Source organism: Danio rerio, chromosome 11, assembly GCF_052040795.2.
Source record: "Danio rerio strain M-AB ecotype USA chromosome 11, GRCz13ab, whole genome shotgun sequence".
Taxonomy (NCBI): Eukaryota; Metazoa; Chordata; class Actinopteri; order Cypriniformes; family Danionidae; genus Danio; species Danio rerio.
The window spans coordinates 22447501-22460000 of NC_141031.1; the positions used below are offsets into that span (position 1 = coordinate 22447501).

General features: G+C 31.7%; 1 protein-coding gene across 19 annotated transcripts in view; it reads left to right on the plus strand.

The window, feature by feature from the left end:
* Window positions 1-12500, plus strand: part of cadpsa (Ca2+-dependent activator protein for secretion a) — a 246296-nt gene that overhangs the window by 139166 nt on the left and 94630 nt on the right. For all 19 annotated transcript variants that reach the window (XM_087273547.1, XM_087273529.1, XM_087273530.1 and 16 more), the window contains exons 11-12: window positions 3631-3739; window positions 7353-7565. In XM_087273547.1, the coding sequence (XP_087129673.1) occupies window positions 3631-3739; window positions 7353-7565 (322 nt within the window). The remainder of the gene's footprint in view (window positions 1-3630; window positions 3740-7352; window positions 7566-12500) is intronic.

Below are 12500 nucleotides of genomic sequence, written 5' to 3' on the forward strand. Positions count from 1 at the left end.
GCGATTTTGCCATCTTCAGCTTACTTTATTACAAACATGCACTGTTAAATGTTTTAAACTTGTAAAACTCATTGTTGATCACATTTGATGATGACTGATGATTAGAACTAAACAGATCTTTTAATCCCAGTTGCTTTGCACACATCTTGTCTTGTTAATATGATTAAATGCATCACTACGAATGCATGTTTATATGTGGCTGTCATATAAACATCATAGCTGCCCTTTAAGTTCATTAAGTTGAACTTAATGTAAATAGTTAAAGCAACAATCATAAAAAAATGATTTAATAATATAAAAATATTGATACAATAAAGTGCATTAGATAATAAACATTAGATTAAAATGAAATCTAAAATAATTAAAATCTACCTGTCATTTTTAGTGCAAATAACACATTTTTTGGATATCTAAAATAACCCTGTCTGTAAATGTAAATATATAACAATGAAATATTTTTAGGAACATTTGTTTCCTCATACAAGTACTTAAACAAGTTTATCATTTTTGTTTTGTAGACAAATATTTGAATACACATTTTTAATAGACATATACTGTACTGTACTACACTGTACAATATGTATGCATGAGCTTTGTGTGAATCTGTGTGTGTGTGCATGTGTGTGTGCCCTGGTGGCGTCCCGAAGGCACCTGGGTGCCACCAAGCCAGATTGTGGCCCTGAAGCCAGCCCGAGTGCCCGTCACACACATGACATTGAATTGATCATGTCACTGGGAGTCGAAGTGAGAGAGAGCTGCCACTTTCAGCAGAGGTGATGGGAGGCTCTGCACTGGTATAATGCAGGGCTGGAGAGCGTCTTGACAGCAGCGCGTCTGTGTGTGTATGACTGGCACCGAACTGCACGACTGGCATCCGGAGTGACAGCGTGTCATCCCACACTCTTCTGTCAGAGCCTGTTTGATTGGCAGGACAAAACCCGAGTCCAGCTCCACCCCGTCAGTGACCAAGACAGCCTCCCTCTGAGATGCCACCCTCCGCTTGAACCCTAGAACTAGCCTGAAGTACACTGCAAAAAAAAAAAAAAAAGAAACAAATTCAGTTGCCTTAATTTATGCTGAATCAAACTTAATCTTGCATTATAATTAACGGACTCAAAACAGTTTATGTAGCTTATATAATTAGTTGAAACTAGCGCTGCACAATATACACTCACCGGCCACTTATACTTATTAGGTATACTTATTAAGTGTATATTGTACTAATAAGTACAATATAAACTTGTACTTATTAGGTACACCTTACTAGTACCGGGTTGGACCCCCCTTTGCCTTCAGGACTGCCTTAATTCTTCGTGGCATAGATTCAACAAGGTACTGGAAATATTCCTCAGAGATTTTGATCCATATGTAAGCATCATACAGATTTGACGGCTGCACATCCTTGACACAAATCTCTTGTTCCACCACATCCCAAAGGTGCTCTATTGGATTGAGACCTGGTGACTGTGGAGGCCATTTGAGTACAGTGAACTCATTGTCATGTTCAAGAGACCAGTCAGAGATGATCACGCTTTATGACATGGCACGTTATCCTGCTGGAAGTAGTCATCAGAACATGGGTACACTGTGGTCATAAAGGGATAGGCATGTCAGCAACAATACTCGGGAAGGCTAAGGCGTTGAAGTTTTGGTTGTTGTGCGTCTTGATGCTTTTCTGTATACCTCGGTTGCAACAAGTGGTTATTTAAGTTATTGTTGCCTTTCTATAAGCTCAATTCAGTCTGGCCATTCTCCTCTGACCTCTGGCATCAACCGCTCACTGGGTATTTTTTTCTTTTTCGGACCATTCACTGTAAACCCTAGAGGTGGTTGTGTGTGAAAATCCCAGTAGATCAGCAGTTTCTGAAATATTCAGATCAGCCTATATGTAATGTAATGTGTATTTATATAGCGCATTTATTGTGTATGGCCACACACCCAAAGCGCTTCACAATCATGAGGAGGGGTCTCTCCACACCACCACCAGTGTGCAGCATCCACTTGGATGATGTGACGGCTGCCACAGGACAACGGCGCCAGTGCGCTCACCACACACCAGCTATTGGTGGAGTGGAGAGACAATGATAGAACCAATTCGGTGGAAGGGAATGATTGGGAGGCCATGATCGTAAGGGCCGATAGAGGGACTTTGGCCAGGACACCGGGGTTACACCCCTGCTACTTCACGAGAAGAGCTATGGGATTTTTAATGAGCACAGAGAGTCAGGACCTCGGTTTAACGTCTCATCCGAAAGACGGCGCCCACTGACAGTGAAGTGTCCCCTTCACTTTTACTGGGACATTAGGACTCACACAGACCACAGGTTGAGCGCCCCCTGCTGGCCTCACTATCACCACTTCCAACAGCAACCTACTGTTCCCTAGTGGTCTCCCATCCAGGTACTGACCAGGCTCACCCCTGCTTAGCTTCAGTAAGTAACCGGTCTTGGGCTGCAGGGTGACATGGTTGTGTCATATCTTTTCCATGTGTAATACATTACAAAACTCTGTAAGCCATGTATCAATTTTAGGTATACTCTCTTTGTTCCACATCAACAAAATTACCATTTTTTTGCCATAGTTATTCCTTATTGAACTGTCTGGATTTAATTCAAACTACAGTTTTGAAAGGAAGGAGCCCAGCCTAATATTGAAATAAGAGGGTCAGGGGGAAAATCAATCCTTGGTACTTCAGAGTAAAAAGAGAACACAAAAATTTAGACATTTTTGGGCAGAATCAAAATATGTGAGCCAGTGTACCTTCATTGTACTTGCATTTAATACATAAAGACGATACAGAGGGGTATATAGAGTGCAATTTAGTGCAGGAATAGTGTAGTCTATGGACTACCTTATATTGGGTCAGCTGGAGGTTAGAGTTAATGGAACAAGACCAGATAACTTGAAGAGCATTAGTCCAGTTATCTTCTGAGATCTCTAATCCCAGGTTGGTTGTTAGTTTGTCAATTCCTAATGCTTTAACTAATGAATTTGGATTTTAATAATGCATTAGTAAATGTTGAACTATGATTAATAAATGCTGTACAAGTATTATTCATAGTTAGTCCATCTTAGTAAATACATTACCTAACGAAACCTTATTGCAAGGTGTGACCACTTAAATTAATATAAACCTATAGAGTATGTTGATCATATGAAAGCATTATTACAGTGAACTCTCTACACAAGCATGTTGAAAAAAACGTGTCTCCACCTAGTTTTGTGTCAGAAACATGCTTGATAGAGATGCATGATATTATCGGATTGTTCAGCCTATAATTAATAGAAGTGTAAACACTGGCATCAGCCAGATATGGAAAATTTCCTTCCTAGCTGATGTGTTGATTATGTGTGGATTATGAGCCTGCATTATTTTACTTGTGCTCATTGCCAAATTTGCATTGTCACAGTCACTTCTATCTGTTTCTGATAAAACACACTTTTTAGTACCACTCGGACATTTCACTGTCAGGAAACATTCAAGAATCAACGTATAAATGTTTTTGCTTAAATGACACCAAATTTTTTTTATGAGCCTGGGTTGGATATTGCTCCACTTCCAGTTCAAAATAGTGTGGTTCATTATTTAAATTCATAGAAATATATTTTGTGCTCATTTTTTTTTCACAGGTGAGCCAGTACACCTTTGCCATGTGTAGCTACAGGGAGAAGAAAGCAGAGCCGGTTGAACTTCTCCAACTGGACGGATACACTGTGGATTACACCGACCCTCAGCCAGGTCACTTAGCCGATCAGAATGCAACAATCATAATGAATACAATGCAAAATACAAATTTTCCATACAAATATGCAAATTAGAAGCAAAACTAGAATAGCTCATAAAACATTTGTGAACAAAGAATTGTTTTCATCCAAACTTTCAAAGAGTTAAAGAGAACAAAATCATCATAGGAGAAGCCACCGTGGGCCTTTTTTATATACAACTTGCCACTCAGAAGACATGCAATGAAGATGTATAGTAGCTTCTTGAGGTGTGAGACCTTTCGTTAGGAGTTTTGACAGTTCTGGGTGGTAATGATACTCAACCACTTTAATGATGGACATTGGCTAAGGGATTTTAAAATGACCAAGACAACATTTCAGATATTTTACAATGTGGTTTGTCCATTAATGTCCTTTAAAACAAAATCACATCATTTTTTTTTTTATTCAAATGCTGGAATTTATTTGGTGTTTTCATTTTTGCACCCTTTTTCTTATGCGATAAAAGGTTTATCCTATTCAGTTGCTGCGTGCATTTGTTTTTTATGCATTTATTCAAGAGTGATGCGCATCTTAGCATATCAGTTATGCAGTTTTTATAGGATATTCACAAAAAATTGGTGGATGGAAACATAGCTACTGACATCACCTTTAAACAGCCAATTGAAACTTAAATGTGCAGGGCTTTTCTTGTCATTCACATTCACAACATTTAGCTAGACAAGAAGACTTAATTCACTGCTTAAAATATAAAACTGTATTTTTATATTACTTTGGGCTATTATTAAAGTCATGGTCAACTTTTACAACAAATTTTGATTAGTTGATGTATTCACAGTGCTAACTTTAACTAAGAATGAACAATACAATTAATCATTAATTAATTAACAATAGTTCAGCTTTTACTAATGCATCTTTAAAACCCAGATTTTAATTAATGTGCGTTGACAAAAACTAACAGTGATGAGATAAATGTGTATTCTGTTATAAATGTATTGTTCATGGTTGTTAGTAAATATGTTAACGAATGGAACTTTACTGTAAATGTTACATAAATCATAAACACACCTGTGCATAACAAAAATTGTTCGCTGCATTCTATAATTTTTCTTTTAGCTGTGTAAGAATCAAAAATCTTGCATGGAAAGTATCTATCCTATATGTGGTAAAAAGATTGTATAGAAGTACCAGCAGGTGGCAGGTGCTTCTAGTATCTATACTCATTTACTCTCAAGGTGACTCATTTTATTAGCATTAAACAAACACAAGTAATTGACTGGTTAAGATCAATTATCTTTCATTGAAACCTTCTGTGTCTTTGCATAAAACATTATGCACCGTGAACATGGGTTATGAAAACTGAATGTCTAATGGTGATTGGCCTGCAATTGTTTCTACATTTAATAAAAATGATGGATGTGGTGCTTTTCATGTTGGCTAAAATGTTAATAGATTAATTACTGATAACCAGTCGTAATTAAGCACTGTATACTGAATATACGAGTCACTGATAATTACTTATAATCAGGCACTGAATCCTAGATATTGCCTCATGGCATAAACTATAGCAATTAATATATGAAAATGTCTCTGTTTAAGAAAGAAAGAAAGAAAGAAAGAAAGAAAGAAAGAAAGAAAGAAAGAAAAAGAAAGAAAGAAAAAAAGAAAGAAAGAAAAAGAAAGAAAGAAAGAAAGAAAGAAAGAAAGAAAGAAAGAAACATGAGGTGGCAAAAAAACATGAATATTACACAATTTATACATGTTGATGAATAAATGAATAATTACAAATCCTAATCTTTAAGAATTCAAATTATTTCTACTTATTATTTAATAAATATTACATAATTTATTGATAAATAAATAAATTCATTTTTAAATAATCTTTAATAAACTTTATTGTTATTTATTTATTATTGATAAATATTTCATAATACATTGGTAAATAAATACATAAATAAATGAATAAATAATAATCCTAAATAAACTTTAATAATCCTTATTATAATTTATTATTATTAAAATTATTATTATTATTATTATTGATAAATATAACGTAATATATTAGTAAATGAATAAATAAATAAATACATAAATATTTTAAATAATCTTTAATAATCATAATCATTATTTATTATTATTATTATTATTATTATTATTATTATTGATACATATTACATAATTTATTAGTGAATAAATATATTAATTAATAATTTTTTATATTTTATAATCATATTTAATATTTATTATTATTATCAATAAATATTACATAATTTATTAGTTAAAAACTAATTAAAATGTTAAATAATCTTTAATAGTCCTGATCAGTATTTATTATTATTATTATTATTATTATTATTATTATTATTATTATTATTATTATTATTATTATTGTTATTATTATTATTATTATTATTATTATTATTATTATTATTATTATTATTGATAAATATTTTATAATTTATTAATGACTAAATAAATCATTAAAAATAAATAAAAATGTTTTTTTTTACATTTAATGATCCTACTTATTATTTATTATTATTATCGATACATATTACATAATTTATTTGACAATAAGTAAATAAAAAAATAAATAATTTAAATAATCTTTAATGATCCTGATCAGTATTTATTATTGTTTTGGATAAATACGTTATAATTTATTGATAAAATAAATGTAATATTAAATAATAATAATAATAATAATAATAATAATAGTAGATAGTAATAATAATAATAGTAAATAATAGTAAATAATAATATTTAAAAAGAAAATAATTTTAATAATCCTAATTTTTATTTTTTTTAGGATTATTGATAAATATTACATAATTTATTAGTAAATAAATAGCTAAATAATTAAAAAATAATTATTTTTAATAATCTGAATCTGTATTTATTATCTATTATTATTATTGATAAATATTACATAATGCATAAATAAATATAAATAAATAAAAATCTTAAATAATCTTTAACAGTCTTATTATTATTATTATTATTATTATTATTATTATTATTATTATTATTATTATTATTAATTTTTTATTTGTATTATTGATAAATATTAAATAATATGAATGTTGATAAATAAATATACAAATAAATAAATAAAAATCCTTATTAATATGAATTATTCTTTTTGATAAACATTACACTAAATAGTCATGCTGATGAATAAATAAATAAATGAATAAATAAATAAATAATTTAATAATTCTAATTAATATTATTGTTTACTCTTAGTTAGTTTTATTTAGTGTTGCATTAACATTAGTGTTAATGTTAAAGTAAAAATATAAGTAAAAATATGATCATTTTAATGGTCATTAATATGGTAATTGTACTGCTTAAGTCACATATGATATGTTTTAATATTGCCTGATGTGCTAGTATGATTTGTGTATTTGTATTTTCTACAGCCTGAATAACAATATTGGTTGCATAATACAAATTTTATGAATAATAATAAAATCTTGTTAAAATTTTAACATTACCTTAAGACAAAATAAAATAAAAAAGTTTTGTTAGGTTCTGTGTAAGGTATTACCATTTCATAACTTGTAACACATTTTCTTTCACTCTTATTTGATTAACAGTATGAATGATGCTGACTATGTTGAATGCAGGGCTGGATGGCGGTCGGACGTTCTTTAATGCTGTGAAGGAAGGAGACACTGTGATCTTCGCCAGCGATGATGAGCAAGATCGGATCCTGTGGGTTCAGGCGATGTATCGAGCCACGGGCCAGTCCCACAAACCCGTCCCCCCGACCCAAGTGCAGAAACTCAACGCCAAAGGAGGAACGGCACCGCAGCTTGATGCTCCCATCTCTCAGTTCTGTAAGTCTGAAAATAAACACACACACACACACACTGCAGTCACACTAATATATGGTGTCTTTCTAGAAGATTGATTAAATTGTTTCCTGCCCGAAACAGCGCATTACTAATGTGTTTGTAGGCTGTCTGACTATAATGCTCATTAGTGTCCTGTAAGTGTCATTTCAACAGGGTACACCTGCTTACTGTACCGGTGTTACTGTAAAACTGGAGGAAAATCACACTCCCTGTTTTCATTTGCACAGCTTGATCCCGTCGCAATTGTTCCGCCTTGTGTCCCACATACATTTCATTCTTGCAGATTCTTTGATTTGGTTCAGATTAATTTTCTCATTATAATTTCTTTTCTCTTTTCCCCTTACTTGCGTACTAACTTTATTTATTGTTTTATTATATGTATTTATATATTTTACTTTCACTTTCTTTTATTTTTTTGTCTTATTTTTCCTTTTTTGTATTATTATTTTGATTTTTGTTTGCATCTTTGACCCGATTTAGATGATTATTTTTTTTATCTTATTTGTCTCGTCTAATTGTTTTTTCCCCACAAAATTTCTGCCCTTTCTTTTGCTATTTCATTTTCACTTTTGCAAATGTATTTTTCCACTTTTTTAAAGTTTTCTTCTGCATAGTATTTTCACTGCCCCCCCCCCCTTTTATGCATTTAGTTTGCTTGTTCTTTCCTCATGTTTTCATTATTTATGCCTCTTCTGTCTTTACTCTGCTTTTGTTTACTCTGCCTTGTTTTTTTTTTTTTTTTTGTTTAACATGATTTTGCTTTATATGTTTGTTTTTTCATCTATTTATTTATTTATTTATTTGCTTATTTGCCATTACTTGGCTTGGTTGTTTGTTTGGTTGTTTTCAGTCATTATCCAGTTATTTTTCCCCCACAAATCTTTCATTCTCCTATTTTCCTTACTCTTTGTTTAGGACTTTAATTTAAATTAATTTAATTTCTATTAAATTGTTCTTCATTTTATTTTCTTCTGCATATTTACTGACTTTTGCATATTGCACTCTTCATCTGCTCTCTTTCCTCAATTGTTCCACTTTTCAATTGCTATTGCTATTCGTTTAGTGTAGATTAGCTTTTGTTCACTCAGTGTTTTATTATTTAGTCTTTAGTTTCACTTGTTTTTGCATGTGATTGTTAACTTATATATTTGGATTTACTTGCTTTTGCAATTGACAATTGGATTTTTTTTTTCATTTTTTTGTTTACACTTTCTTTCTAGATAGGTTTGCTCTCTTTTAAACAATGCAACTCTCCACCATTTTTGTTTCACTGTTTTGTTTTACTTTATTTATTTATTTACAGTGCTCAGCATATATAAGTACACCCCTCACAAATCTCTCATTTAAATTCATAATTTCTAATCTGTATAAGCTTGACAATATTATATTTGTGAATATACATTTGATTAGTCAGTACTGAAGCCAAACCTGAAGCTTATCTAACAAAATAACTCACATTAACAATCCAAAAACTAGCAGCTCAATTTTATATGTAAGGGAATTTTATTTTATGTTTATAAAAATTTTTATTAAAAAAAAAGGAAATAAAAGAAAAGAAAAAATCTGAGAAACAAATATATATATATATAAAATGTTGTTGAAATTTTGTAGTTTGTAATTTTTTTCAATGTTTTGCTAATTTAATTGTATTGTCTTTTGTATTTCTAAAGATGTTCGGTGACAAATTATATTTTAATAAATACATCTGTTTAATAAATCTGTTTAGTTCAAATGCACCAAAATATTTTACCTATATTCACTGAGAAATAGATACAAATATTCATTTTGAAAAAGGGGTGTACCCATTTATGCTGCGCACATTGTTTTGTTCTTTACTTTTTGTAATACTGGTACTTTCATTCTTTCGTAAACTTATATATTTTCTATTTTGATTTTATTTGATAATGACTTGTTTACTCTGTATATTTGCCCGCTTTAATGCATTAATTCACTCATCTGTTCTCAGTTTTATTCTTTATTTCGGTCACTTTCATTTTTCCTTGCTATTTACTATCATAATTATGCTTTTCTGTGTTCTTTTATTTTTAGTAATTGTTTTATTCTTTAAATTAGGTTTTCTTTTCACTGTTTATGTTGCTCATTGCCTTTTCTGTCTATTAGTATGCTCTTCTTTCACTATATTTTAAATTCTTGTTACAACTTGATCTCCTCATTCTTTTTCTCCCTCTTTCAGGCAGTGGTTTATATGTTTGTGTATGAATACGTGTGTCAGATCCTTCTCTCATGCTCTGCTGACTGTTTTCCCTGTGTAAAGGGAATATTCTCTCTTTATCTTCTGCTTTATGCTCTGAGTCTGTATGTCACTCTGGTTTGTTCCCTCTTACCCTGCTCTCTTGTAGCTGGACTGAAGGGTAAGTGTTTCCCAGTAGCAGCACAGATCAGATAAACCGTTTTCGGATTATCTGACACAAGCAATGTGCTGTTCGCAGTTCAGAAACTTACCTTATTCCCTCCTCATCCTGCAAATCTAGTTCACCCAGAAATGAACATCTACTCATCATTTACTCCTCCTCGAGTGGTTTTAAATCTTTATGAGTTTATTTTTCTGTTGAGCACAAACGAAGATATTGTGAAGAATGATTGAAACCAGTAGCCATTCACTTCTATAATAGTGATGTTACATCATTTGTTTTTATGTTTAGGGAAAAGTAAGGCACTCTGCTTGTTTACACTAAATGAATTGAAACAACACAATTATTTTAGGGGGACAACTTAATTGTTTAAAATTAGTAAAAAAAATTAAGTTAACTTAATCTTAACTTAATCTGAATCTTAAACTTAACTGGTGGTGGATGAGGAGATTCCCTTCATTGTGTAAAGAGCTTTGAGTGCCCAGAAAAGTGCTATATAAATGTAAGCAATTATTAATTATTATTATAATTATTATTATTAATAATCAATTTGTTTGCGACAACATGAAGGGATTGTGTGAAATCCTGCATTCTTTACAGTGTAAAAATGTAGCCAGCTGTACTTATTGTTATTGTCCTTAACTCTAAGGAAACTGGAACACAAAAGTACTAAACAAGTTATTGTGTTTATTGTAAACAAGCTGTGATACTTCAATATTTACAAAATTATATTTTAATAAAAGAAAACGAGGAAAGGATAAATACAACAATTTTCATGTGCACACACACACACACACACACACACACACACACACACACACACACACACACACACACACACACACACACACACACACACACACACACGCACACACACTCACACACACACTCACACATACACACAAATCAGAGGTTTAACAAAATAAACTAACCCAGTTACATCTACTGCTATACACTGTAAAAATGCTGGGTTCCACACAATTGATTTGTGTGGGGACAACATGAAGGAATTAAATTAACCTTTTAGGTTTTACAAATTAAACTGGATTTAACATAAAACAATAAATCTGTCCCCACAAAAAAAAAAAAAAAAATCAAGAATTGTGTTGTTTCAGCTCATTTCAAATAAGTACTTTGAAAAAATGTGATTTTTAAATATACCAAATAAAACATTAAATAAATCTTCTGGGTAATAATAATAATAGTAGTAGTAATATAAATAATAATAAAAATCTTTGTCTGTATAATAATAATAATAATAATAATAATAATAATAATACATTTATTCAATAGTCAACCAATCAAACAAGGGCGTCTAGGGCGGCAGAATAGCGAGGGTGGCATCAGTGACACCCCCAGCCACCCCCAGTTGGCGGTTCATTCTGCTTTGGCAACTCCTAATAGACATTCAGGATGTTGTATCTTTTTGTGTCAATTAATTTTAAGTAAGTTAAGTTTACATGGCAGACAGAGCACAATAGCATAAATGTATGAATAAACAGATTACAGAATGAAATAAAAAAGGAAAATCAGAGTTATCAAACACAGCTCAAGTTCACACTAAATGCTGACCCTCACATTTCCCTTCTGTAGTATCCCTTCTGTAGTATAAGTTTTAGCATAACTCACTCAAACGCATTTGAGTGCATAACAACGCACTCAAAAAAGGACATTTGCTCTGTTCAAAGTACTTATTTAAATTGAATGGATTGAATCAACACAATTATTGATTTTTTTGGGGGGACAACTTAATTGTTTTATGTTAAATCAACTTAAATTTGTAAAAACGTATACGTTAACTTAATTCCTTTGTGTTATACAAACACATGTTGATTGTGTGCATTTGTTGGGGAAAGTTACTTTTGAAAGTAATGCATTACAAGTATGAGTTATTCCCCAAATCAGTAACTAGTTGCGTTGTTTATGTCGAGATCAGACTGCATGATTTTAGCCCTGATTTTGACTCGGCGACAGGTTTTGAAAAATCGGCTACAAATACCTGAAATCACAGGCAAATTGGTTCTCGTGCATGCGAGTATCAATCAAGCAGTGTAAACTATCAGAAACGCTATCTGAGAGAATCGCCGATAAGTCGCAGATGCCCGTGAGATATTTGGCATGCTAAATATCTGGAGCTGTCGGCGATTCAAATCATGCCTTGTGAAATGAGTTTCGACTGAAAATAATAACGTCTGAGATTACTTGCAGCCAATGAGAGAGTAGCTCATTCACTAGTGTGTGTATGGGAGTCAATGGCTTTCCAACATTCTTCAAAATGCATTATGTGCTTAACATAAAAAAGAAACAGATATGTTTGGAATACGAGTCAATGATGACATCATTTTTATTTTTGGATGAACTATCCCATTAGGTCACGAAAATAACAAAGCACACCTTTATTATTTCCAAGACTAGACTGCATGTCACGTTTTATTTCTGGATGTTTTGCTCTAAATAGCAGCTGCGTATTTGCCTTTTCTCAACACGGCTTCATTGGGTCAACAGTTTCGCGAGCACAAAATCAAATCCATCTGTTCCTAGTGTA